Raw genomic sequence first — 26616 nt, 5'->3', positions numbered from 1 at the left:
CTAGATCACAGAATCACAGAATTGTAGGGGTTGGAAGGGACCTCAAGAGATCATCGGGTCCAAGCCCCCTGCCAAAGCAGGTTCCTTAGAGCAGGCTGCCCAGAGAGGCGTCCAGACAGGCCTTGGATATCTCCAGAGGAGACCCCACAACCTCCCTGGGCAGCCTGATCTCTCCAGGCCACAGGGACCATCTTGTTGCTGCCATCCTGGTGAGGCGCAGGGACAGCTCTGGGACTCTGCTTGCAGGGACAATGCCCTGAAATGGCCACAGCTGCTGGACAGAGCTGGCCGTGGGCAGGGCACAGCACATCGCTGCAGAGAAGCCCAGGCTGAGCACAGCAGCCAGGAGACTTACCCGGAGGAAGGTGGGGAAGCCTTGCCCGTAGTAGCCCACAGCAAAGTAGTCTGGGCTGGGCCGCAGCACCTTCAGGATCTTCTCGTAGAACTTGGCTTCCCGCTGCTGCAAGGGGAGATGGCGCTGGAGGGGTGCAGGAGCCCCGCAGCCCCCCCTGCCCTGCCCCACGGCTCATGGCCCAGTGGCACAGTGCCCCCAGCCCAGACCCCGCTCCGCTCCATCGCCCAGCCCAGCCGGGCACTCACCAGGATCTCACTCAGCATCTCGTAGTCAAAGATTTCGCTCTCGTACTGCTCTGCCAGCTCCTTGCAGATGTGGATGGCCTCCTCCCACATCTGCAGCAGAGGGGCCAGGGTGTGGGGTAAGCTGGGGTGGGAAGGGGACTGGGTGCTTCCAGGGCACACAGCCTCTTCTGCAGGGTAACGGCAGCTCTGCTCCTGCACGAGGAGCAGGATGGGTCCCCGGCGTGCTGCAGCAGGGCTCACCTCCTGCCATCGTCAGCCACGGTGCCCCCTGCCAGGCCAACCCCCTGTGGGGTGCCAGAACTCCCCACATTTCCCCAGGGCCAGGGCTGAAGCTCAAACAGGATGGGGGAATTGAGAGCTGGGGGACTGCAGGGATGAACCATCCGGCCCCAGCTCACTGACTCCTGCCTGGCACAGGGCAGCGCCAGCCCCACCCTGGCAATAGGGCAGGGACACCCTGACCACGGGGGGCTCGGAGCAGGGCGGCGATGGGGGGGAGCTGGGATGGCTGGGGGGCTGCAGCTGCCCCACACTTTGCTCACCTTGCCCTGGTCGAAGTAGTTGATGATCTGGTTGTAGAGAGCCTCCTTCAGCTGCCTCTGGGTGTGCAGGCTGGGGCTGTGCAAGCCCTGCATGGGCGCCGTGTTCGCCTCATCCGACCACTGTGCGGGGCAGCAGCAGCAGCAGGGTGTCACGCAGAGCCCTGGGGACCCCGAGGCACGTGGCAGCCCCCGGCCCCCACCCACCGTGCCGCACCTTGAGGAGCCTCGCGTGCAGCAGCAGCGTGTAGGCTCCCTCCGTGTAGTTCTCGTAGCTGATGTGCAGGTCCTTCAGCTTGTACAGGTACCTGGGAGCAGGGCACCACGTGCCGGGCATGATGCCGGGGAGGAACAGCCCCGGCACCCTGCCCTCCGGCCACTCCACCTTCCTCCCCCCATGCAGGGGCTGGGGCAGGCGGGGTGGGGGCAGCTCAAGGATGGGGACCCCCTGGCTGATGCTGGGCGCCTTCCTGTGCTTGCCAGCTCCATCAGAGCACCGGCCGGTGCCGGGGGTCTCCCTGGGGCAGCGCTCACCTGATGTACATGGCCTGGCGGTCGATCTCCTTGTAGAAGTTCTGGGGAAGAGCAGGCATTAGAGCAGCCCCAGGGGGCTCCCAGCACAGCCCCCGTGCTCCCCAGCTCCGGGTCACGCTGCCAGCAGGACCCAGCCCAGCAGGCACCGGGCTGCCCTTGGCAGCGCAGGGCTGCGTGGTACTGCCCAGCCTGGCACCCTGCGCACCCCAGCTCTGCTGTGCTGGGGCTGCTGCAGACCCCACGGGTATTCAGGGGGATGTGGGGCTGAGCACAGCCGGTCCCGGGAGCTGGGGTCACGGGGTGGGCACCCACCAGGAGGTTGACGGTGCAGCTCATGCTGTAGGTTTTGTTCTCGTCGTTCATAACCGCCCGGTAGTCGAGGAGCCGCTCCAGGAGCCCCGTTACCAGTGCCACAAAGTTCTCCCCAGGCTTGGCCAGCTCAGGGTGACCCCGGCAGCAGCTGAGCAGGCTGGGGAGCAGAGGAGGCGATGGGTCTGGCTGCGTGCTCAGCTCCGCAATGCCCCAGCTTAGCTGTACCCGAGGGGCGGGTGCCAGGCCCCCCCACAAGGGACAAAACAGCACCGCCGGGTCAGCGGCCAGCCAGCAGCCGTGCTGCCCCCAGCAGACACAGCAGGGATGGGGGAGAGACCCAAATGCCCCAACCGCCCGCACACCAGGCTGAGATGGGCACCGTGGGGCAGGAGCAAAGCCAGGGCAGGGCGGGGACCGGGGGGGGCTGGCTGGAGCTGCTGTGGTGCTCCCTGGGCACAGCCTCTTCCCTCAGATCCAGCGCCCCAGGAGGTGCGCCCTGGGTCAGAGCACAGCACGGAGGAGTGGGGTGGACAAGATGCAGCTGGTGCAGGGGCGCAGAGCATAGCAAAGGGTCGGTCGCAGAGGGAAGGGCATGGTGGAGGTGCTGCACACTCACATGCTCTCAAAAAGCTGCTTGTACTGCTCGTCTCCCCGGCCACCCTCCACCTCGCTGTCCAGCTTGCGCAGGATCTCATCCTCGAACTGCAAAGATACAGAGGTGAGGGCGTCCCAGGAACCGAGGATGTGCTGAGCTCAGCCCCAGGCTGCCACGGCCGCAGCTCTGCAGGGCACAAAGCAGTGGCACCAGGAGAGGGTGGCTGCAGGGCTGGAGCCAGCTTGGGCCACGCAGGCAGCCCAGGGCTCAGCTGCTGGGGGCGGCTCTCCCAGGGCTGCCCAGCTCAGTCCCCCTGCCCAGCTCCCACGGGCTCCCAGTTGCTCCCCAGGTCCTGCTCTTTCCTCATTGCCACCTCCCAGCAGCCTGGGCTGCTGCTGCAGCCTGGGGCATCCCAGTGCTGTGGAGAGGATGGTGTCCCGGGGATCTCTGGGCTCTGCCCCGTGCCCCCTAAAGCCGCTGCCTGCCCTGCTGGGGGTCAGGGCTGTGCCTGCCGGGGTCCCCCACCCGCCAGCCGAAGCTTAGCCTTGGGGTTTGTGCTGCAGCTGCTCCCAGTGGACTCTGAAGCCTGCACATGCACAGCACGGGACATGAGAGCATGGCTCTGGGGGTCCCAGCCCTTATTCCACAGGACGTCCCACAGGGAGATACGCTTCCAGCTCAGAAAAGACCCAATCACAAATCGGAAAAACCTTTTGCACAGAGAAAACTCACAGCAGCTCAGGAAGAGTGTGCCAATACAGGAGGTTTATACAGACCTCTCCCCTCCTGCCGTGCTCTTGTTTCCAGCCAGTGCTGGGGCCCGCTGAGTGCACACAACCTGGCCTGTCCCTGCTGCTCACTGCAAAATGCTCGGCACCACCCTGAGGTGGGAGCCCCTGGCCCCAGCCCCTCCCTGCTGCAGCCGCACACCCCAGGAGCCCCCACCCATGCCACAGGGATGGTGAGCCCGGGCGAGAGGCAGGATCCAGCCGCGTTGGCCTCCCCAGCCCTGCCTGGCCCTGGGCACCCACCCGGCTGAAGCTCGCGGTCAGCTGGTACTCGCAGAGCATCATGTCGAAGAAGATGGGGATGGTGGACTTGCGCAGCTCCAGCTCCGGCACAAGCGTCATCTCCAGGATGGGGCCGACCATGCCCGGGATGAACTCGATCTTGCGATGGCCTGGGGAGGGCACGGAAGGCTGCTCTGCCTAGGCACTCGCAGCCTGTGCCCAGGAACAGGCAGTGGCGGTAGGAGAGGTCTGCACACCCAGTGCTGGTGGCAGGGAGGTCGCGCTGTGTGGCCAGGACAGCACAACCAACACCCAGCTATGGGGCCATCAGCTGGGGCTGTGCTGGTGACCCAGAGGCACTGCACAGGCAAACAACCCACACAGGAGCCTGTGGGCACCAGGCACTGCTCTGTGGTTCCACACGCAGGAGGAGACATCGTCCCAGCACAGCCCCTTCCCCAGCCCATGCCCGATGCTGCACTGGGGCTGCGCCGTGCCACTCGGCACAGAGCCACGAGCAGACGCCAGCCCTGGCGCGGGGACACTGCTGGCTGGGAGAGTGGCCTCAGGACCACGGGCTGGCACATCCCACAGCATCCCATGGGGCACACGGCTGCAGCCTCCCATGCCCCACACTTGGACTATTCCACTCCCCAGCACCCGTTCTGGGGATAGAGGTGATCAACGCCAGCCTGCAGAGACTCTCCAAGCCCCTTCATTGCTGGCAACACCACGGCTCACCTAGGTTGTACCACATGTCCCGAATGGCAGCTCCAATCTTGGCTCTCATGTCCCCGTACCTGCCAGGATGGGGGGTGGTTAGCATCACTCTGCAGCTGGGCACGGTCCATGGCATGTCACCTTCCAGGCCAGGAGGCCATGCACAGCCTGAGCGGCTCATCCCCAAATCCCTGCCTGCACAGCACGGCGGCAGGCTGGGGCTGGAGCCTCAACCCGAGCGGCAGAGCTCGGGCAGGCGGGGGCAGGAGTGACTCACTTGGCCAGGATGCTGGTGCGCTTGGCCTGGGAGAAGTTCTCCAGCTGCAGGGAGTCCTGGGTGAGGAAAGCCACGGCCAGGTGGAAATAGTTGTTCCAAAGCTGCAGTGAAAATGGGGACAAGTGCCAGGTGGGGTGGCACAGGGGGAGCTGGGGCGGGATGCAGCAGCCCCGCAGGCTGGGCATGCCCCCTGCAGCCCCCGTCGGGGGTGGGGGTGGTGCCCCCTTACCTGCAGCTCAAAGCTGCTGCTGCTCAGGAACATCTCCGTCAACGTCGTGGCAAACTGGTTGATGGCGCGCAGGAACTCCCTGCAGGAGCACCCGCAGCATGGGCGCTGAGCAGGGGGTGGCCACGCTGCCGGACCCCCTGCCCACCAGCAGCAGGGGGGAGCAGGGCTTGCAGCCCCCGGCCAAGGGAGGCAAGAAACAGGGGCAGGTAGGGCAGCCTGGGGCACCACCAGCTTTCCCCAGGGGCTGGGGCTCTCAGTGTGCTCCTGCCCCCGTCCCCGTGGCACCGCATCCCTTCTGCCCACTGTGCTGCAGCCAGGGGCTGCACGGGTGCACCCGCTTGGAGGTAGGAACAGACACGTCCCTGGCATCCCAACTTCAACCCCAGCACAGCTGCTGTGAGTAGACACCCAGGGAAGGAGGGATGGGGTGTCTGGCAGCAGCTCCCCCCTCCCCCAGGACCCCACAGCATGCCCATGGGGATGGAGAGAGCGGCTCCTGTTCCTGGGCTGCTTGAGACAGACGTGGGGGGCCAGGGCAGCCTCAGGCAGTGTCTGCGTGCCCCAGCAAGGTGCCCCAGCTCTCACACCCAGCCCCAGCACCGGGGTCCCTCCCAGCCCAGGGTCCTCACCGGTTCTGCACCATGTTCATCACCATCCAGTCCGAGGGGTACACCGTCTTGCCGATCAGGTCCTTGAAGAGGATGAAGGTCTCCATGAGGAAGTCCTGCCCAAGAGAGGAGACGTCAGGGGCTGGGGCTCAGCCGTGATGCTGTGCTGAGCGCCAGGGCCAGGAGCAAACGGCCACCCAGCAGTGGGGACGCGAGCGGTGCCGGTGGCCAGGGCGGTGACAGCAGTGCCAGGTGCCCTGCTGCGGGCAGGGTGGTGGGGCCAGCGGGGTGTCCCTCTGGAGGGTCAGAGTGGAGATGCCCGGTGCCCCCTGCCATGGCCCAGGTCTCGCTGCGTGGGGCAGCACTCACCATCAGCTCAGCCCGGGAGGGGAACGCCTGGATGTAGGAGCTGTAGTGGTCCTTGTCCATCTGGCTCAGGATGGCAGCCATGCAGGCCACGTAGTGACTCTGAGGAGGGAGCAGCTGGGTCAAGCACTGCCGTGGCCAGTGTCGAGGGGGCCCTGTGAGCCCACTCAGGCTCCTCCAGCCATCCCCACCCCGAGGCCCCGCTCCCTGCCTCTCCAGACCTCTCCTTGTGCCCCACTCAGCCCTGGCTCCCTCGTCCCTTTGTCTCCGCTCTCTGCACACCCCGCTCCCAGGGTGGGACAGCCCTGTCAACCACCATGGTGCTGCAGAGAACGTGGACATAACCATAATGTATTTGTGGTAGCATAAATCTGTGGGTTTAAAGTGAATTAAAGGTAATATGTAAGTGCATTTTTAGAATGGCAAGCAGCTTCCTTCTGTGCCTTTAGTGAGGGGTCCCAAACTGAGCTGTGCTCCCGCTCTGGGAGCTCACAGCCCTGTTATGACACGAGCAGGGCAGCTGTAGCAAAGGCTGACCAGGATTCCCATTCTGCACAGTGAGAAAGGTTGTCCTTGATCTTGGACTTGTGCTCTGTTGCATTGTTCATGAAACAAGAGAGGAGCAGGTGGCAGAGAGCAATGCCCCACCTGCTGCTCACCAAAGCCTTTCATCTTCCCTTTAGTCTATTATAAATGCAACATTTTCTTGATGATGCTTCTAACGTAAAATCTGAGTCTGCAGTAGACTTTAAAGCACTTTGAATACTGACTTGTTAAGAGGAGCTTTGGTCTGGGGACAAAGCTAGTGGAAACTCCCTGATGGATGCTCAGTGTTAAAAGCCTGAGAGCTGATGGGGTTGGAGCTCCTGATCACTGAACGAGGAAGTGTTGCTCGATCTCCAGGACCATCTTGAGCTCTGGTCACTCAGCTGCTGGCCAGCACGCAATACCAGGCTCAGAGAGGCACTTTAAAGCATTTCTTCCCGAAGGCTGCCTGCCACCAGGCACAAAGGACTGCTCCCTGCTGGGGATGCCACCGAGCCCGCACCTTGGGTGCCTGCCAACAGCTCCAGGCCCTCGCGTACCATTCGGGGAGGCTGTGACTTGGAGCCACCCCGTGCACAGCAGCACCAGGGACACACCAGCCCTGCCCCAGCCCCACAACACGCAGCAACACAGCCGGTGTGCTGGAAAGCTGGCTGCTCTGAGCGCCAGCCGCAGCCACAAGGGTGCCACAAAGAGAGAAACGTGTTCCTGGGGAAAATACAAACCAGCCCGGCTGCCCTGGGGAGTGCCACTGTGAGCAGGGGCCAGGCACAGCCCAGGGCAACTTCGGGGCAATGGAGAACCCTGCACGGCTGGTGCTGAGCAAGGACAAACGCTTGGCCACGCAGTTTCATGACACCTCCTGGGTTTCGGCAGCATCCAGCATGGCCCATGCTTGGCCGTTCAGCCAGAAAGCTCTCCCTGCCCTGGTAGCTGGGAAAAGGCAGCTCTTTCTGAGGAGGATGCATCATTTGGCAGGCTCAGAATGAATGAAGGTGGCTTAGTGTCACTGGCAGGGCCCGTGGGTGGTTTCAGGGGTAACCTTTCCTCTGGGGCTGCCGTGTTGCCCCCGAGGAAAGGAAGCAGCACAGGGAATTACCTTGTGAAAAGCAAACGAATGAAATGCCATGAATCCCAATCCTTTTTTAGCATCAAAGTGAAGCTACAGACCTGAAGTGTCCGTGCAGAACGCCGGCACACAGCAGGGTCAGCAGCACCTGCACATGGGGCAGCCCTGCAGGCACACGGCAGCAGTGCTGCAGAGACGCTCCGGTCACCAGCTGCCTGCGTGGCCGAGCGGGCACAGCTTGGCTGCAGAGCTGGGGTCAAGACTCTGCTCACCGAGCAATGCTGCTGCCCCAGCCCCAGCCAGGCCCACTCCCAGACCAAGTGCTGCCAAAGCCAGGGCTACCACAAGCCCACCCACATCCCCAAGTGTGGCCGTGTGTGGAGCCGCCTGGGCAGGCACACTGCTCACAGGGGGCAGGAGCAGCTCGTTCCTTCCCGGGGGGCCGTTTCACACGCACCAGCCGCAGTGGATGTCACCCAGCATCGCTGCAGGGCTGCATGAGCCTCGCACCTCATTGCCCCAGGGGTAAGGCCGGCAGTGCCCCAGGGGCAATGTGTAAGGCAGGAAGGATGGGAGGAAACTTTCGTACGGGCCGGTCGATGCTAGGGATCTGATGGGATTAGTTCAGTCACCTGAAAGCAGCTGCTCTGGTGGCTGCCGGCATTAGATCCAGGTGAACTCCCTGCGCCGCTGCTACACCTCGTTCAAGGGAAGCTGAATTTACATTGAGATTGCATTCCCGGGGAGCTGCACGGCCAGACCCTGCTCCACGTATGGATGCGGTTTGTCCAGCGGATGGCACAGCGGATGGCACAGCGGATGGCACAGCGGATGGCACAGCGGATGGCACAGCAGGTGGATCAGACGCAGCCCTCACACCAACAGCGCAGCCCTCACACAAACCCACCGGTGGGACCCTGCCCGCTGACAGCACCCGGCCGGGCCACCGCCGCAGCACGGGGCCAGCAGCCCCGGAGCCCACGCACGGTCCCGGCGCTGTCCCAGCACCACGGGGCCCCGGGCACACCCGAGAGGCGCGGGGACGGGCCCGGGGGGGCTGCACGGGGCCGGGGCCGGGGCCGCGCCCCCTGCCCTGCACCGGAGGCGGCCGCGGGGGAGCGGCGCGGGGCGCAGCGGGGTCCGTCCCCGCCCGGGGGCACCGCCCGGGGCTCCCCCCCCCCCCGGCCCCGCCGCCACGGGGCTGTCCCGGCCCCGCCCCCCCCCCCGCCGGCTCCGCCTCCCGGTACCGGGGAGCCCGCGCGGCTCCGCCCCGGCCGTGCCCCGCGCACGCCGCCCCGCGCCGCTGCCGCCCCGCGCCCGCCGCCGCCGCCGAGCAGCAGGTACCGGGCGGGGAGCGGGGAGCACGGGGAGGGGGCGGCGGGGCCGGGCCGGGCTGAGCCCCGCGGGCAGCGGCCCTGCGGAGCCCGCTCGCTGCGCCGGGGCCGGGAGCCGGGGCGGAACGGGGAGCCCCGGGGCCGGGAGCCCGGAGCCGTGCGGGCAGCCCCGGGCCGGCGCCGGGACCCCGGGGCAGCGCGGGGACCCGCGGCCGGGAGCCGGGCGCAGCAGCCCCCGGGATGCGCGGGGGCCGGGGGGGGCCGGGGGCGCGGTGCCGGCTTGCCCGGCAGGGAGCCGCGGTGCCCGGGCGGCCGTGCCCGTTCCTCCCCGCCGCCGGAGCTCGGAGCCCGGCCCCGGGCAGTCCTGCCTCCCCGTGCCGCGGGGGTCGCAGCGCCCCGGGGCTCCTCTCGCCTCTGCCTGGGGAGTGGCGGGGGGCACGGTGCCCGCGGCACCCACACCCCGCGCAGAGGTGGCCGGTGGCACCCGCACCGAGCACGTTGCTGAGGCTGTGCCGGGGTCCCTGGGGGCACGGGGCCGTGCTGGGGGCTGTGGCCGAGGGGATAAATCTGGGCGCTGCCGCGTTACAAGGGCTGGAGACCCCCGGGGTCTGGTCCCTGCACCGCAGCCCTCCTGCCCTGCTGCCTCCCCCAGCCCGTGGCACCTCCGCTCGCAGATCGGCTCCTGCGGGAGATGTGGGCACGGAGCTGGGCTCCAGCAGCAGCCTGCCCGGCTCAGCCTGGCTCACTGCTGGCCCTCGGCTGGAGACACGTCCATCAGCCAGAGCCATGGTTGTGTATGACACACGCACACACATGATCCCAGGGATGTCACTTTTGGTACCGCACGCTGCGCTGATGCTGGCCGCGGGTACGGCTGCTGGCGCTGGAGGGATTCAGCCCACGTTGCTGCCGGCAGCTCCCAGCGCCGTGTTCTGTGCTCGAGGCCTTTGTGTCTGCCGGCGGGGCTTCAGCAGCTGGGGCAGTGGGAGCAGGGCCGGGGCAGCCGTAGCTGCTGCCCATGAAATACGAAGGCAAAGCTCCTGCGGACTGCTCGAGTCCCTCTCCTCCCCGCAGGAGTGCGCGCGGAACTGAGCTGGAGCTGCAGCTCCTCGCAGAGGCACACAGGGAGTTGGGAGAAGGGGTCTCCACGGAGCCGTTTTTTCTGGTCAGAGCACGAGGTGGACACGTGTGAGGAATCGCTGGGACCCGGCTTTGTGGCTGTGTGCCCAGAGAGGGACGGTGAGAGCCGCGTGCCCGTGGCGGGGCAGGGGACTGCTTGCCAGCCTGCAGCTGCCAGCACCTCCCGGGGCACAGGAACAAGCCCTTTGGGACGGGCGGGGATGCCAGGGTCCGCTGGCTGTGTCCCCTCACTGGCGGCCTGCCTGAGAAGGGGACCAGAAACTGCCCAAGTCCCTCCTGGGCTTGGAAGCAGCTCCAGGCGAGAGCTGGCACAGGCTGGCGGCCCTGGTTCTGTCCTGGCAGGTTCCACATCTGCTGGGAAGTGCTCAAAATCCTTCCCGTGCGCTTGGAGAAGCAGAGTGGATTTAAACACAGAAGCTCCTTTAGGCTGAGGTTATCTTCTTTACAAATCATAATTATTATAATTATTTAATAGTATGGTAGTGTTCAGAGGCCACAAATAATTAGTGGGTTCATTTGCATCTGTAGTAACAATACTTCAGTCGTAACCAGTGCTTTTGGACGGGGTCTGTCTCGTGTGCTAACAGTGGTACTCGTACCACCCTGGCTGCTTTGTGGGTTGGGAAACCGAGGCACGCGGCAAAGACACTTGCTAATTCCTAAATTCCCCTGGTAGCGAGTGTTGTCTAAGGCGCATAAAGATAAAGGGGGGCCGGCTGCTAGATGGCATTGGAAATCCACTTAAAGGCAGGAATTTGTATTCTGAGATGACGTTCTCTGCACTGGTGCTGGGAAGCTGCAGCCGCAGAGGCCTCCTGCTCCCGCTGCCAGGGCTGCAGCCTGCAGACGGTGCGGCAGCGGGACGGGGGCACCGGTCCCCGTGGGGCCGTGGGCTCAGAGCTGCGGGGCTGCGTGCCCCCCGTGGGGCTGCGCCAGGCTCCCCGGGACAGGTGCACGCGAGGCCGGGCATTGTGGCTGTCTGCCCGTGAATTGCTGGGCCGCAAAACCTTTCTAGCTTTTTCCAGAAATGTGCTTTGTGGACAGCTTGTGGCTTTCTAATAAAATTCCTGGCATGTGAAGGAGCACATCCAGTCCCCGTCTGCCGGGGCTCCCCAGCCCGCAGGCTGCTGGCTGGCGGCGTGGCTCCAGATGGAGAGCGGAGCCCGGTTCTGCGAGGGGCGACACGCTGCTCCCTGGGAAAGTGCGGAGCTGTGGGATGTCTTGTGACGAGCTGTGTCTCCTGTGACCACGAGCCTTTAGGCCATGTCCCATTTTGTTTGTCCTGTGATCACTCTGGGGACAGCCTCTGCTGGAGGAAGCACCGGCCGAGCCTGCCTGCTCTCGAGGCCAGGTCTGTGTCAGGTGTTCTCCCCATGTCCGTGCACCTGCACGAGCTGTCTCTGAGACTCAGCAGAATGCAGTGTGCCCATACCACTGGGAAGGAAGCAGGCAAAGTGGTGCCTTCTTCCCATGGTGGTCTCTTCTGTAGCCTCAAGGAAAGGCAGCCAAGTGGTGCTGCACAGCCCAGGAGCTGCAGGCTGCACGGGAGGTGTTCGTGCCTCCCACTGAGGAGGTTAAGGAAAGCCTCGGGATGTAAAACAAACTCCTCACCTCCTCCTGCTCTGTACTGCCTGGTCTGCCTGTGTTCCCCTGGGCAGGTCACTCTGCCTCTTCATGTCTCATTTGAAATGGTGACAGTGGTGCTCCTCTGCATTGCAAAGAGCTGGGAACGAAAGCAAGTCACAGCAAGAACACAGCCACTACTGCCACTACAGCCATATTAGCATCCGTGGGAGACAGAGGAATAATTTGACTTCCACAGGCTTCTAAAGGCTTTCTCCAACGGCTTTGCATCTTGCTGCATCTCCTGGCCATGCAGTCTCCACCTGACAGCACCGGTGTGTCTGCAGTTGAAAGAGGGAAGCACGATGTAAGGGTGAGATGACGGCCTCTGGGTGCCGGGAGGGCGTTGTTGCTTCTTCACGGGTTTTGGTGTCCTTTTTGCTGGGCACCGGCCGTGGGACCCAGGCGGGGGCTGCAGAAGCCTCAGGCAGCCCTGGAGAGGTGCTGGGGCCCCAGGGAGCACCCGGGCTGGGCTGGGGGCTCCGGCCATCTCCAGGGCCCCTGGACTGGGAGAGTGACTCATTTTCCTGCAGAGCTCTTCAGCCAGTGACCTAAATAAAGATGTGTGCAGATCCCTTGGCTCGTGCGAGCTGCCACTTCCACCAGGCACCTGCTGTCACAGAAAAGGGACCTTTGTGCCAGCAGTGCTCCTCTGGGGCACCCAAGTGGCATCTGCAGTGAGTGTGCGTGGTGGTGTGAGTCCTCCAGGGCACTGCCCCAGCTCGGGGAATTCGCTGTCCTCAGATGGAGCTCTTTGGGTGTTCCCAGCAGAGCCGTGGGGGTGCCGGAACAGAGCGCGAGACCTTGCCTTGGGTGCTGGTGGTGGAGAGGTGTTCAGCCCCCACGGGAATGGGCGAAGCTGTGGGGGGGACGGGGGAATGGGGAGCTGGCCTGGAGGTGTGGGCAGGGCCTGCCCCTGCTCAGCGCTGCCAGCCTGCGCCATGGAAGGGGCCTGAGTCCCTGCGTCCTCATGGCAAAGCACACGGGCTCCGAGCTGAGGAGGGAGGAGAGCTGTTCAAGCAAAGCACGGTACTGGCACAAGCACAAACGGATATCAACTGGCCGTGATTAAGTGCCTGCAGGAAATGAGGAGGCCTGCACGCCTCCAAACAGCCGGGTGCTGGAAGAGCCTCCAAGAGCAGCTGCGAGGGCCGGGCACGTGCTGGCTTCGTGCTGGCGCTGCCCCTGCGAGGAGCTGGGGTTTGGCATTGCTGGCTGCTGAGGAGACGCTCTCCGTCCTCAACCCCCACGTCCCGTGGATGCCCCACGCCGAGTACAAACGTGCCGAGTCCTCTTGGAGCCAAACTGGGATTAAGTCCTGCTACCGGCTGATGTATTGAGAACCTGGCTCCTGCCTGGTCATCGGCTGTGAGCAAATGCCTCATCCTCTGTTTCCTCCTGTGCTTGCCGTAGCACCTCATCCCCTTTCAGAGATCAGGGACAGCAAAGGTTTTGTCCCAAGAGGAACCGTTGTACCCAGTAGTGGAGCTGGGTAATTAGCTGTTCTCTTCTGCAGCTCCAGAAGAATATGACTTCCTCTCTCATAAATCTAATCTCCCAGCTTCCTGCGTCTTGAGGAGAAGATTTATGTGTCTGCTCTGGTTTTCCTTCTTCCACAGACGTTGCCAGGAGGAGGAGGAGGTGGAGGATGGGTGGAGAAGGGGCTGGGGCCGTGCAGGATCACTCCCGGGCACGGGGGTGGCTGGGACCCCGTGGTGGTGCCTGCAGCCCTGGGTCCGGTGCCCAGGGTCTGTCCAGCGGTGCTGGGCTGGTCTCTGCTGGCGTCGTGGCGTCGGGAGGAAGAGCTGGGCAGGGCTGTGCCATCCCAGTGTGGGGAGACGAGAGCGGGCAGGCAGCTGGAGGCTGTGCCTCCGCCCTGCAGCATCTCCAGTGGATGGAGGAGCAGGTGTGAAGCAGGGCTTTGTTCCTCTCAGCCCAACCCTGCAGCCCATGTATCAAGATAAAGCATGGGAAGATTTGCTGCCTCTCTTACAAGATTCGCCAGCCCATTAATCAGGACGGGCCGGAGCAGTGCCACTGTCGCAGGCCCTCGCTCTCTGGGAGGGATGTGCAGGGCCTGGGCTGCGGGCAGGAGCTGACGGCGCTGGCAAGGTGCAGGGCAGTGATGCACCACCGGGCTCTGGACACCAGCACACACAGCACAGCAGCAGGTTCGTGGACCTGAAGGACACCAGGCTGATGTGAGTCGGAGCCTCAGTGCCAGCCGTGAATCCCAGACGTTTGGAGAAAGACTTGATGCGTGTGGGGGCAAGGGCAGCCTGAGCGCGGGGGGATCGGCACTGCAGTTCGGTGGTGCCGGTGGCCAGGCAGTGGGGAAGCTGCCTGTGTCCCTTCCACGGCTCCTGGGTCTCGTTCAGCTGATGGGACATCTGCTCCCAGCTGCACTGAGCATCCAGCTCATCTGGCGAGCCCATCACTGGAGTCCTCATGTCATCTATTGCATTACAGTGGCGTCATCTGGTTTTATCTATAAATCATCGCGTATGACTTGCTGCTTGTAATTCCCATGTGAACAAGAGGAGAAAAACACTCAGACCTCAAGCAATTGCCAAGATGGAGGATCCACCACCACCTAAATTCTTTCCAAATTGCTCTCACACTGGATGACCTCACCTTTCAAGGAAGTCATTCACCATCTGAACGTGCTGACCACCAATTTCCAGGCACTGTTATGTTGCACTTTACCTGCACGGCTGCAGGGGAGTGCCATTCCCCACGGCACAGACCCCTCTTTGCAGTGCCTGTTCCCTGCCTCTTGCATGGCACTTTTGCCGTTCTCATTCCTTATCCTTCTCTCAGTCTTTGTATCATCTGCACATTTTATGGGTGCTGACTCTTCTTCTTTGAGGTCACTAATAGCCAGTGTTAGCGTGGGGCCCCGGCCGCCCCTCCACAGGACCTGAGCAGAAGCACGGCTAATTGGTGATGATCGCTGGATGATTATGTCTTGAGACATGCTGGTTAGCCAGTTTTTAATCCATTTAATGTGTGCCACATTGCTTTCGTATCATTCTGCTTTCTTCGTCAAAATGTCAAATGCCTTACAGAAATCCAAGTCTGTTCCATCGAGGCTTTTACCTTCGTCGACCAAACTGGGAATCTCATCAAAACAGACAGAAAATTAGTTTGATGAACCGTGTTTCCTATAACCCCGTGCTGACTGGCACGACTGGTACATGCTGCCATCCTTCATCTGTCATTAATCAAGCTCTGCATCTGTTCCCACCGCTGCCCGCAGAGGCACCAGGCTGGTGGGTCCCCGTGCCAGCCCCCCCCGGTGCCTCTGCGCCCAGGGCTCTGCGGGTCTGATGTGCTGCCTGCGCCGGGCTCTCCTGTGGCCTTGGCCACACTAACGCATCCAGAGCTGCAAGAGGGGAAGGTCCTGTAGCACCGTGGCGTCCCCACCTCCACACCTGCAGGAGTGCTGCGTGCCAGGGTGCCCACAGCTCTGGTGGGTTCCTCACCTCCGGGAGCATGGCTGCCCTGCCCTGCCCTGCCTCCTCCACGGGTGCGCATGGGGAGCTCCTCGGGGCCAGCAGCAGGACGGGCAGAGCCAGCCTGCCCTCCTTGGTGCAGCTCCGCTGGCAAAGCTGGGAGAGGAACACTCTGAATCCCTGGTGCCTGCTTGCTCCCTGCCCTGCACACATGGGCAAAAGCAAAGCGTGGGGAGCCCTCCTGCCCCTGCGTCAGCTGCGAGGGGTGCACAGAGCTGCTCGTGTTTGCTGGGTGAGGCTGGGGTGCTGGCGTGCGCAGCCCTTACACGCGCTCGAGCAGGGACTGCTGGAGAGCTGCTGGCACAGGGCACCTGAGGACAGCCTCAGCCACCACGCAGGAGCGAGGACAGCTCCCATCCTTCAGCTGTCCCCTCCCCTGTCTGCCTGTATCCCCAGTCCTGGTCATCCCCCTCCAGAGGGGAGCTGCTGCAGTCCTGGGCTGACAGCAGCTTGGCCCTAAAGGGGCTGACTCAGTTTCGGGACCCCAGAAGGGCTCCAGCTTTGTAGCACCACGTTACTCAGCACGGCAAGACCAAGCAAAGCAATCTGTGCCTTGTTTTGGGGAGGGTGGCACCAGCAGGGAACGCTTCTGCTCCTGTGCCTTCCGTCCGGCAGCTCAGGTCCTGCACAAGGTGCCCAGGGGCAGGGAGCTGTGGGCACAGGAAGATTTGTGGGCTGCGGTGCCCCGCTGGGAGAGCAGCGCTTGTGCGGGCGCCTGGGTGAGCATGCAGGCTCGTTGGCATACACCGTCCCGAGTGCCATCTCCCACTAAACAAGCTTGAAGATAGCAGCTGGAAAGCCCTGGTGCGGCTGAGTGCCGCGTGCCTGTGCTTCCTGCACAGCCCCTTCCCCATGGCCCTTTCTGTGCATTCAAAATGTCCCTGGAGCCGTGCTTCCAGCTGGATCTATTGGCAGAGCTGTTTCCTTCAGCTTCGGCTCCGGTACGGGGGGGGTACATGAGGTACAGCAGCCGCTCGGTTCCACGGTCCTGATTCAGTCCCACAGCAGGACTCATTAGCACCAGAAGATGCAGGCATGCTGGAAACAGTGCCTGAGCACAGCACTAAATCTGACCGTGCTGTAATGCATATGCAGAAGGACGAGTGGGAGGGTCCTAGCTTTTGGTGTTTGACACCCTTAGAACTGTTCTCCAAATGCAGTTAGTGCATGTATAATTTATAGACTTTTTCTTTGTCCTTGTGGCATGTCTCTGATCTCTCCAGCGGAGCGCGGTTCGGGAGGCAGGGGGTGCCTCAGCGGATGCCCCACTGACTGACAGCGTCGCGTTGGCTGCGCAGGCAGTGAGGTGTCCTGGTCTCGCTCTGCCATCGGCTGTGGCTCAGCCTGGTCCCCCGGGAGCTTGCAGGGTCCGTGTCTGCCCCCACTGCCTGGACTGTGCCTGGAGCGCTCCTGCCCCATGCTTGGCTGTTGGAGTGGCTCCTGGCACCCCTGCCCCGTGCCCATTAGCATCCTCATTAAGAAAGTCTCCGGAGCAGGGTGGCCACACAAGCTGTCCTCTGGGAGCGCTCAGCCAGGCTGCACTGGTGCTGACCCACATGCAGGGGCACGGTCCAGCACAGAAACGTGCCAGCCCATCCATCCCCTGCCACTGAGCGTGTTTCCTGTACTGGCACAGCCGTAGCTGGGGTTGCTGGTCCCACGCTGCGGGGCTGGACTGGGTCCTGTGGTCCTGCAGGCTCTGCCCTGTTCCATGCGGGTGCCAGCACGGCCACTGCCTCAGGCATGCACAGAGCTCGGCTCTCCAGTGAGCTCCCTCCCCTCCTCAGCCTGTTGCTGTCCATACTAACGAGATGCCCCATCCGCCGGCCATGCCTTCGCCGCGTCCTGCCTCACAAACACCTCCCGGTGTCTGGGCACAGCTCCAAGACTGGGGAAGGGAAGCGCCGTGTGGCTGGCTGCTGGCGCGTGGAGCAGCATCCCGACAAGCGCTGGACGAGGGGCGCAGAGGTGTGAGCCGTGGGTCCCCCGCACTGGCCGGGCCAGGCCCTGGCTGAGCCTGCTGCTGCTGGGCTCGCTGTGGTCCTGGGGAGGCGCGGGAAATCGGGCCCAGCTGGGAAGTTTGCTCGTTCCCAGTGCATGGGGACTCCAGGCTGCTGTGCTGAGTCAGCTGCTTCGGTGCAGTGAGAGCAAGGCGAGGCGGCGAGCAGGGCCAGGGGGGGGCTGCAGGGAGGGTGAGAGGGCTGTGGGGGGAGCAGAGCTCCCAGCTCAGTGTGCTGCAGCAGTACGGGGCTGGGGGCTCCCTGGGCTGCATGGCGGGGTGGGCACCACCAGTGCCAGCTGCGGGATGCAGGGCACGGCATGGTGCCAGGGGCACCCATAGCACTGTGCTCCTTGCCCGTGCCCAGGCACCTGTGGGTGTCTGCAGACCTCAAGTGCAGGACAGCAAGCCATGAATCTGAGCAGCGTCACTCCCTGCCGGGGCTGGTGACTCCTGCTCTGCCCTCCAGTGCCTCCTTCTCACAATGCTGCTTCCCAAAACGAGCCACAAATCCTCTGTGCCCAGGGGAGCAGGGGCTCCTGAGCAGGGCTCAGAGGTACGTGCCATGTACCTGAGCAGTGCGAGGGGCCAGAAAGGTGGCCAGTGACCACGGTGGGCGCAAGAGATCCGGCTGTGTGTGGGGGCCTGGTGTTGGTTGGGGTCAGGGCTGGGGAAGGGGTTTGCTCTGCCTGTGCGGGGAGGAGGCGCTGTGTGCAGCTGTGCGACAGCGGGGCTGGGGGTTCCTCCCTGCGTGGGAGCCCTGCTCGCAGCCAGGGCAGCCTGCCCCAGAGATGCCCATCTTGGAGAGGAGCCCAGCACTGGAAGCTGCCATCCCAGACGCAACACCTCTTCTTTCTTGAGGCTGGTTCTCACATGCCCAAATTGGCTAAATGTCCCCAAGTCACAGCCTCGTCCCATGCACTGAGCTGCTCTCCCACGCCCGCAGCCCTGCCCCAGCTCCAACAGGTGGCACGTGCAGGATGGGACCCTGTGCCCCATACACGACGGGTCCTGCGCCACTGCAGCCAGGTCCCACATAGGTTGGGCACCCCACACCTTGTCCAGCCCCATGCACAGCGGGTGCCCCCTGCCTGTCCATCCCCACATACAAGCCCCCTGTGCCCAGCGCAGCCTGACCTGCTCCTCTGCGCTGTTCCCATCCCGTCCCGCTGTGCCCCTGCAGCAGGGGCTGCCTGCTCCCAGCGCCCTCTGAACACGAGGTACCAAGCCCCAGCAAGGCAGAGCTATTTTTAACAGCTTCTTCTGCTTGATTTGAGCTGTGAACTTGTAACGTGTTTATGCTAAAGGGGTTTCTTTTTTTCCCTTCTCCTTTTGTGCTGAGGAGGCAGCGCCAGAGATCAAAGCTTGTCTCTTCGCGTTTTGTGATGGCCGCGCTGGGTGGGAGGTGTGCAGAGGCCGGCGGCTCCACGGGGCAGCCAGAGACATCCCCGTCCCCGTCCCCATCCACAGGAGGGAGCGGGCAGCAGGGCCGGGGCTCACCTCCTTTCTCTGTCCCCACAGGTCTGGGAGCCAGGAGCCATGCGCAGGGACGGCTGGCACCCGGTGCCCTGGGGAGCCCACCGTGGGGGGCACTGAGCCCGGGCGGAGGTGGCGGGACCATGGGCTGCTGGTGCCAGCGGGGAGGCACGGTGGCAGGCAGGGTCGTCAGGGTGTCCGCGTGCTGTGGGCTGTAGGGGCTGTGCAGTGGGCGGCGTGCCCAGCAGCCCCTCGCCCGCCTCCCACACGGCGTCCCCTCTCCGCGGCAGCACGGGATGAGGCCGCCCAGTGCCCCGGACAGCTCCGGGGACGGGCGCAGCGCAGGGCTCCGAACGCCACAGCTCGGCCCCGCTGCAGCGCCCCGCCACAGGGCCTCGGCCCCGGGGCCGTGAGCCATGGTCAGCAGGGAGCCCCTTGCTGGGCCGGCCCCCGCCAGCGAGGGCGGCCAGGAGAAAGCCATGACGGTGCGCTCGGTGCTGCTCAACCGCGACTCGCCCGACATCGAGAGCCGCCTCCAGCGCCGGCGCAACCGCACGCAGCAGGTCCGCTTCAAGGACCTGGTGGAGGGCAGCGCGGAGCAGGCGGGCAGCCCCCCACCAGGGCCCGCAGCCGCCCCTGGCCCCAACACCCCACGTGCCTCGCCGCCCCCCAGGGACGCCCCTGAGCCGGCGGCTCTCTGTGCCTCGCGGCGGAGCTGGCCCCAGGCCCAGCCATGCTCGCTGACGCTGCCCATGCCCAGGAAGGCGTGCGCGAGCGCTGCCATCCAGACCTCCCCCAGCCTGCAGAAGCCCTTCCCAGCCTCCCAGCCCCGCAGTAAGAGTGTCTGCGACATGGCCGGGGTAGTGGGGCTGCCCACTGCCCTGGGGAGCGCCCGCTGCCCGGGGGGCCCCTCGCCCACCCCCTCCATCCGGGCTGTGCCCCCACACGTGCCCGGCAGCCTCCCCGCACATGAGCGTGCCGCCGCCCTCACCCAGCGTGCTGCGGCGTGCCACGCGTCACCGCCACCGCCCAGGGATCCCTGTCCCCCTTATCCGGGCACAGCCGGGTGCCCTGCTGCCAGCTGTACCTCCCCAGCCAAGAGCTGCCCCCCTGAGCCCTGTGCCCGGCTCTGTGGGAACCCCAGGGGCAGCCGGAGACCCTCCCAGCGCCCGGCCTCTGTGCCCTGCGGCCAGCCCCCGCTGCCCGCTGAGGTGCAGGGGCTCGGCCGGAGCGACTCAGAGCACAGCCTGCCCCGCGGGCGCCTGCTGCCCCAGCCCTCTCCGCATTGCCAGCAGACCCTCCCCACCGCGCACATCCAGGGGCTCCGCCAGCCAGCTCAGGGCACCTCCCCCCGGGACCCCCCACCACCCCAGCACCAGCTCTGCAGCTCGCCATGGGGGGGGCCCTGCTGCACCCCGCCAGCCCCCATCCTACCAGCGCCAGGCTGGCACAGCTCAGCCGCCACACCGGAGAAGACACCAGCTGCGCTTGGCCGTCCGGACACCCGTGACGGCATCAGCAGTCGGCTGCGGGCCGCCGATCCCGGGCACGGCCAGGTGGGACCAGAGGGACACGGGGAGCTGCTGCCCCCGGCCCTGCAGGGCTCCGGCACCGGGACTCAGCTGGGCGGGCGGGCGCCAGAGGCCCCCCAGCACGGGCAGCCCTGCCTCACCGCCCAGCAGTCGGAGACGCTGCGCCACGTCCAGGACCTTCTGCAACTGGTGGTCGCAGCCAAGGGGCCAGCGGCAGCACCGGCGGGGGACGAGCACACCCGAACATCTCAGGGACAGGGCCCTGCGGGGGCGCAGGGGGACCTGCAGTCCCAGCTGCAGTCGCTGGAAGGGGTGCTGGAGACCAGCCAACAAACCATCCGAGTGCTGCTGGACGTCATCCAGGACCTGGAGAAGAAGGAGGCCCAGCGGGACGGGTGAGCAAGCGCAGGTGGGGGACAGGGGGCAGATGTCCTTCGGGGGGCTGTGGATGAAAGACGGGTGGCCAGGGCCCTTGTCAAGGGCTCGGTCTCTGGTGCTGCCGGTCTGTGCCACAGGAATGGCCCCCGCTGTCTGTCCTGCCCATCCCTGCTCTGTAGGTCAAGGGCAGGGCATGCCCCGGGCCAGTTTTCGTGGCCTCGTTTGTGTTTTGCAGTACCAGGCGCTGCCCGTGGCTCGGGATATTCCCGTTAACAACTTGCTAGGATTCCTCTGGGTTGGCCGCCAGCAAGGCAGAGGGTCCTGTGCTGGGAGCCTGCCATGCCCAGGGGGCACAGCCTGGGGGGCTTGGCAGGGTTTGGCACGCTCTGCCTGTTAATGAACCTTAACGAACCGTCTGTGTCTGAGGGGGCCCAGGTGACTGGTGCCTGGTGATGGGGACATCGCCTGTGCCAGCTGCAGGTGGCATCGCTGGTAGGGCTCTGCTGGGCTTCAGCTGCGTGCGACAGCCCAGGGCACTGGGCCGGGACAGCTCATTAGCTTGGCAGCTCGTTAGTTTGGCCTCATGCTGGCAAGGGGCCGCGCCTGGCACGTGCACCAAGCCGGGCGCGTGCCATGGCAGCGAGCTCAGGGGGGCAGGGGGCACCCGGCGTGAGGTCCTGCCCTGCCAGAGGGCACCTCCTGCGGGTCCTGTCCCTCCCGCCTGCACAAGCGCTTAATTGTTTAACCAAATTAAGTGGCTGCTAAATAATTCCTTCCACTTCCACTTCCACTGGCCTCACTCCTCGGGACTGCACAGGGGCTGCTGCCCGTGCTGGGCGGAGGGCATGGCCCTGGGGTGCCCCTGCCTGTGGGGTGCCCCCAGAGGGGTCCCACCGGGCAGGGCTGTGTCCCAGCCTGGCTTGGTGCAGGCAGGTCCAGAGCAGAGCCTGGCAAAAGGGCAGATCTGCTCCCACGGTCGGAATTGAGTTTGTCTGCTCAGGAAGCTGATTTAGCTTCACCGTGGGGAGCTTAATTAAGATCTCGGCTCCATATACTGCTGCAGTCAAATGAGCAAACGCTGCCCAGAGACATAAGGAACGGGGTAGGAAATCACATAAAAGATTTTCCCAGTGTCCTTCTGCTGAGGAACAGCCTGGCCTTATTTGCCACGGGTCAGCGTCCCGGCAGACCTGCGGGTGGCCCCGAGGCGCTGCCACCAGCCCCGGCACCGCTCGCCCCGTAGTGCAGCCTCACAGGGCCCGGGTGTCTCCCAGCAGCAACTTCCCGAGCCAAACGTCTGTCCCCACGTTAGATCTCATCCTGACAGAGGCGCAGTTTATACAGCATTAGGTCCACGTGTATACACACCTTCTGTATACGCATATAAAAGGTATCATGATCTAATTTATGTGCCAGAGTATAATCCCAATTGTAATATATAATTTGGTGCATTAAAAGACCTAGTTTCCGAGGGCTGAGAACAGTCATGATCAAGGTCGAGTAAGAGGAGAATGATTCAAGCAGGAAGCTGTGCCTGGTATTTGGGACAGGGGGGTGTTTTCTCAGCTGTCCCCCAAAAAGCCGCAGCCTGCACTGCCTGAGGGGCACAGGAGGTGAGGAGGCAGCTGCTAGGGTGACCGCCAGCCTTTAGGGGGGCAGCTGGTGCCAGGGGCTGGGGCTCGGTGCTGCACAGGGAGCCGCCCCAGGGAGCTGCTGAGCTCCGGCAGGGCAGCAGGATGCAGCTGGCCGAGGATGCATTGGGGCAAGTGTTTAGCACTAGCAGCAGAATACCATTTTCTGCAGAGATCCGGGAGGAGGACTGGCTTTGGGGCTGAGCTGACCTTTGGGGCTCAGCAGCCATCTCTGCTTTATTTAAGTCCCTTGCACCTTCCCTGGAGGAGGCAGCTTCTTTGATACAAAAGCTTCAAAAAGAGAGAAATCCTAAGTCCAGCGTAGGCTGGCGATTAGGCTGGCACATCTCCCTCTGCCCATCTGTCAGGGCACTGCTGTGTGCTGTGAGTGCTCCCCCCTGTCCCCCACGCTGCCCGTGGCCCCGCTCCCTGCAGGTGCTGTGCGTGGGGAGATGCAAAGTGTCCTGGGGTGTCCCTGGGCACGAGGTACAGCTCTGGGGTGGTGATAAAACGAGGCTGACAGAGTGCAAAGGATTCAGGGCTTCTGCCATGCCTGCCTGGTTTGCAACCAACTGAGAAATCCGCTGAGCTGAGAGGCACCGTGCTTGGCCTGGCATCAAAGGGCATCGCACGGGGCAGGAGAGGAGCGGGGATCCCGGGAGCAGAGGGGTCCCCGCCGGCCGGTGTACGTGCTGTGGGGCAGCTGAGGGCCTGGGGGAGGCACAGGAGGTCGGGTCTCCAGGCTCACAGCACTTTTGCTCTGTTGCAGGCGACACTCGTACCGGACAGGGCAGGACATTGCCAACTGCGGGACCTGCCGGGACTGCGCCTGCATCATCTACAGGTACGAGGCAGCTCTGGGGTGTTCCCGGTGGGGCCCTGCTCTCCTCCGTCCCCATTCCAGGTATCACACTCCTAGTGTGGCTACGAGGCAGAGCAGGGCAAGTCCCAGCTCTCGGGGGGGACATGGCACGACAGTCGTAGCTTTTCCATGGCCCCCCAGCCCCACTGTGCTGCCCGCCCCTCGGGCAGTGCTGGTGCGCCAGAGGAGGCTCGCACGACCTGAGGGACGATCGTGGCACCATAAGACACCCGGGTGCAAGCTGCAGCACCTCCCTCCCTGCCTCCAAACAGGCACCCCAGGGACAGGAGGGGTGCTCAGGGGCAGAGCTGCAGCTGCTCGGTGCCGGTGCCGTGGCTGCTGCCCAGGGCAGTGTGCCTGTCCCCACACCAGGCTCAGCTCACCACGGCCAAAAGGCCAGGGCTGTGTCCTGGTGTCCTTGGCTCTGAACCTGGGCCCTTTGTCACTGGGGGGGCAGCTCTGGCTTCCCCTCACGGATGCTGTTTGTTTCACAAAGACAGTGGGCTGGCTGGCAGCTGAAAGGAGATCTGCTCTGATGAGGTGACAGGGCATTTATCTTTAAAAGCAATGTGTTGGGGGAAAAACCTCCTTACAGGAGCCCTGGGCTTGCTAGCTCTGAGTCTGGGCTGTGTCTTGTCCGTGCGTGAATTCACGCAGGTGCTGCTGTTGGGTGCTGGTTGTGCTGGGGAAGGCACCCGTCCCATGGCGGTGCCTGGGGCTGCCGGGGGACGAGTGCCCCTAGCAGTGTCCCTGGGCTGGCACATCCCTGCCATGCCAGGGCCTCACCAAGGTGCAGGACCGCAGTGCCTCGGCTCTGCTTCCCCAGGGTCACAGGGTGTGCACAGGAGCAGCCGCTGCCCCGCTACACTGCGCTGGGTGCCTGGGACGCGTGCGCTCTCCTTGGGCATCTCAGGGCCAGGGGTGCCCCAGCTCCGTCCCCCTGTGCCCTGGCACCCTTACACCACTGCGGCACTGCTGGGGCTGTGTCTCTTGTTCCCGGCTTATTTACGCCAGAGCCAACAGCCAGCTCCCCCTCCTTAGCTCATGGGGGCCTTCAGTGCTAATTGGGACTGACGAGCCTGTCTCCACGCGGCACTGCGGCTGGGAGATGTCACTGCTGCGGGAGGTGGCTTCATGTAACAGCCAGGCTCCCGCTGAGGGCTCCCGCTGGGTTTAGCTGCCACCTCCGTGACGGGAAAAGGCTCCGGTGGGACATGGGGTGGGGGCAGAGTGGGATGGGACAGGGGCAGGGGGCACCACCATAGGCAGACCCCGGCCAGCAGCAGCACACCCTCTCTGGCCTCAGGGCTGTGGCTGAGCACCTCACAGGGGCTGCACGCAGGCGGGGACAGAAGGTGGGTCCCCTGTGGCGGGTGGTGAAGATGAGGATGGGTGGGCTGAGAGCACGGAGGGGAGGGGCTGCAGGGGTTCTGGCTGTGCTGCGAGCACCTCCTGACCTTCCCCTGCATGCGAGGGACATCAGCGTCAGCATGCATCCAACATTTCAAAGGGTGCTGCCACGGGGGTCTGCTTTGGGAGAGATCCCCAGTGGTGTGATGGAACCTGTGGGGAATTACCCCTGCAGCAAGCACGTGCACCCTTCCTTGGAGCCCGGGAGCCCTGTTAGAGGCAGCTGGGGACAACGGGTGTCCCTGATGGCACGCAGTGACACGAGCTGCCAGCACACCACACAGGAGCTTGCTGGGGTCCCCGTGTGCGTGGCCAGGCCACGTGCGTGGTGGCGGCAGAGGCAGCAGCACCTTGCTGCTCAGAGGGGAGCCGGCTGCAGGTTGGAGCTCTCTGGGTGAGGAAGCTTTTTACAGCACGTGGCTGCCGGCAGCTTGCCTGTGGGTGCTGCAGGGACAGCGGAGGGGACGTGCAGGAGACCTGGCGCCAGCGGTGGGTGATGCAGCCCCCCCTTCCCTGCCCAGACCCATGGCACCCACGTGCCCAGCATGACGAGCGGTGTCGGAGCCAGCAGTGCAGGCCTTGCATGCCTGGTGCCGCGGCTGCACTGGGCTCAGGGGAGGGCACTGGGGGTCTGTAACATCAGGGCTGGGTACAGCCCTTCTCCGAGGGCGCTCAGTGCTAACCAGAGTCCCTCAGACCCTGGACCCCCCCCAGTATCTGCACCAGTTTCCAGCTTGGGCTGGTGGCCGGCTCCCACCCCAGGCAGGTCAGTACCCAGGGGGTTGCTGTGGTGGGTGAAGTCCCAGCATTTCTTACTCTGAGCCACAGCTGCTCCTCCAGCTGGAGGGGTCCCCGCGAGCTGTGGAGGGTGCCACGTGCCCTGCTGCAGACCACGGGCAGGACAGGACGGCTGTCTGGGATGGGGACGGGTCCTGGGCGTACCCCTCCTCTCACAGCCCCACAGGGTGCGGGCAGAGGGCAGCAGCTGGCTGCAGGAGGACCTGGGGGCACGAGGACTGGGGTGCAGGCGGCCCTGTGGGCGCAGGGTGGTGGCGAGCGATGCCTCTCACGCGGCCCCTTCTCCCCGCAGCGTGGAGCACGACTTTCGGCAGCAGGAGGGCCGCTTCCAGCGGGTGCTGAGCCACATGGAGGGCGAGGCGGCGCAGAGCTCCCCCGCGGCAGGGCCCGTCCCGCCGGCCAGGCAGGAGCCCTCGCCGGTGAGCAGGCTGCCTGCGAAGCTGGACTCCAAGAAATCCAGGCGCAAATGCTTCTGGTTCCTGTAACCGGTGCTGCCGAGGGGCACGAGCGCCCCGCGCCCACGAGGACCAACCCAGCTCTGACGCCGCACAGGCTCCTTCCTCCTCTCCCTCCCTCTGACGTTAGGGTTTGGGTAGCACCAGCTTTTATATTTTTAACTGTTCAGTTTAATGTAACGAAGCCCCTGTGTAAATAAGAGGTGAGGGGAACAGCTGCTGTATTTAATGAGAAACCAATAAATTCTAGGGAGACGCTATTTTCGTTACATCCTCTCCCAGCTGTGCATTTCTGTTCTGGATGAGGATGGCGCAGCGGGCGCACCCCACACAGGGCTGCGGAGCCCCCCAGCCCCATCTCCTCCCCGCAGGCCCTGCTGCTCCAAGCCTGTCCTGGCTGCCAGCAGCTCCACAGCCCCCCAGGAGGCCCTACAGAGTCCCCCCCGAGGTCAGAAACACCGGGGATCTCCTGCACCCAGGGGACGGAGAGAGGAACCCTGTCCCTGCCCCATCTCAGGTGGGAGGCTGGGCTGGGGTCCCAGGGACACTGCCGCTCTCCTCCTGCCAGCTCCTCTGCCTGGTAGGGCCAGGGAACCTGGGGGGCACCACACGGCCTGTCTGTACCCGGGGTGCTGTGGGACCCCCAGCTACCTCTCCCCACACAGCCAGGGGCTGGAAATTCCCTCTCCCACCCTTTGCAGCTGGTTGGCGGGGGAAGGTGGCCAGGGCCTCCCCGGCTGCAATATGCACTGGCTAATTACAGGCAGGCAGAAATGAGCAGCTCAAATCTTCCAGCCTCTGCAAGGCTGCCCACGAGAGGAGAAACTCAGCGTCAGTTTAATGAGGGTCCTGGATGAAAGCGGCTGGCGGCGGCGGGTGGTGAGCGTATGCTGAGCACGGTGCAGTGAATGCTCCCTGATGCTCCCCACAGCCCCCCCGCCACTGCCATGCTCTGGAGACCCCTGCGAGTCGCAGATTCTCAGGGGTGAGCGCTGCACGGAGCCCAGGGCCAGGCACACCATTGGGACGCAGAACTGGGGGCTCACAGCCGGGCCTCA

General features: G+C 64.3%; 2 protein-coding genes across 4 annotated transcripts in view; one reads left to right on the top strand and one right to left on the bottom strand.

Annotated features, from left to right (window-relative positions):
* The window catches only part of LOC101803899 (dedicator of cytokinesis protein 2-like), a 65031-nt gene that overhangs the window by 5402 nt on the left and 33013 nt on the right, over positions 1–26616 (bottom strand). For both annotated transcript variants that reach the window (XM_072037993.1, XM_072037994.1), the window contains exons 29-41: positions 5794–5892; positions 5446–5540; positions 4817–4895; positions 4588–4688; positions 4332–4390; positions 3612–3760; positions 2602–2687; positions 1986–2142; positions 1674–1714; positions 1357–1447; positions 1143–1262; positions 601–690; positions 356–460 (exon numbers count right to left, since the gene is read on the bottom strand). In XM_072037993.1, coding sequence (XP_071894094.1) covers positions 356–460; positions 601–690; positions 1143–1262; positions 1357–1447; positions 1674–1714; positions 1986–2142; positions 2602–2687; positions 3612–3760; positions 4332–4390; positions 4588–4688; positions 4817–4895; positions 5446–5540; positions 5794–5892 — 1272 coding nt within the window. The remainder of the gene's footprint in view (positions 1–355; positions 461–600; positions 691–1142; positions 1263–1356; positions 1448–1673; positions 1715–1985; positions 2143–2601; positions 2688–3611; positions 3761–4331; positions 4391–4587; positions 4689–4816; positions 4896–5445; positions 5541–5793; positions 5893–26616) is intronic.
* On the top strand, positions 8619–25818 carry LOC113843459 (uncharacterized). Of its 2 annotated transcripts, XM_027455910.3 has the most exons (4): positions 8619–8745; positions 18538–20419; positions 22803–22877; positions 25396–25818. In XM_027455910.3, the coding sequence occupies exons 2-4, from the start codon at positions 18909–18911 to the stop codon at positions 25586–25588; spliced, it is 1779 nt and encodes a 592-aa protein (XP_027311711.2). In that variant the 5' UTR covers positions 8619–8745; positions 18538–18908; the 3' UTR covers positions 25589–25818. The 2 variants fall into 2 exon arrangements, with proteins under 2 accessions (XP_027311711.2, XP_038034475.1); XM_038178547.2 differs by lacking the exon at positions 8619–8745 and having other exon boundaries at positions 13149–20419.

The sequence above is a fragment of the Anas platyrhynchos genome, chromosome 4 (assembly GCF_047663525.1).
Source record: "Anas platyrhynchos isolate ZD024472 breed Pekin duck chromosome 4, IASCAAS_PekinDuck_T2T, whole genome shotgun sequence".
NCBI lineage: Eukaryota > Metazoa > Chordata > Aves > Anseriformes > Anatidae > Anas > Anas platyrhynchos.
This window is presented reverse-complemented; position numbering and strand designations above follow the sequence as displayed.

Excerpts from the sequence above, each read along its gene's own strand:
- LOC113843459 (XM_027455910.3), top strand. The coding sequence starts at position 18,909 with ATGGTCAGCAGGGAGCCCCTTGCTGGGCCGGCCCCCGCCAGCGAGGGC. Across the intron at positions 20,420-22,802 it reads AAGGAGGCCCAGCGGGACGG|GCGACACTCGTACCGGACAG; the intron begins GTGAGCAAGCGC and ends GCTCTGTTGCAG. Across the intron at positions 22,878-25,395 it reads TGCGCCTGCATCATCTACAG|CGTGGAGCACGACTTTCGGC; the intron begins GTACGAGGCAGC and ends TTCTCCCCGCAG.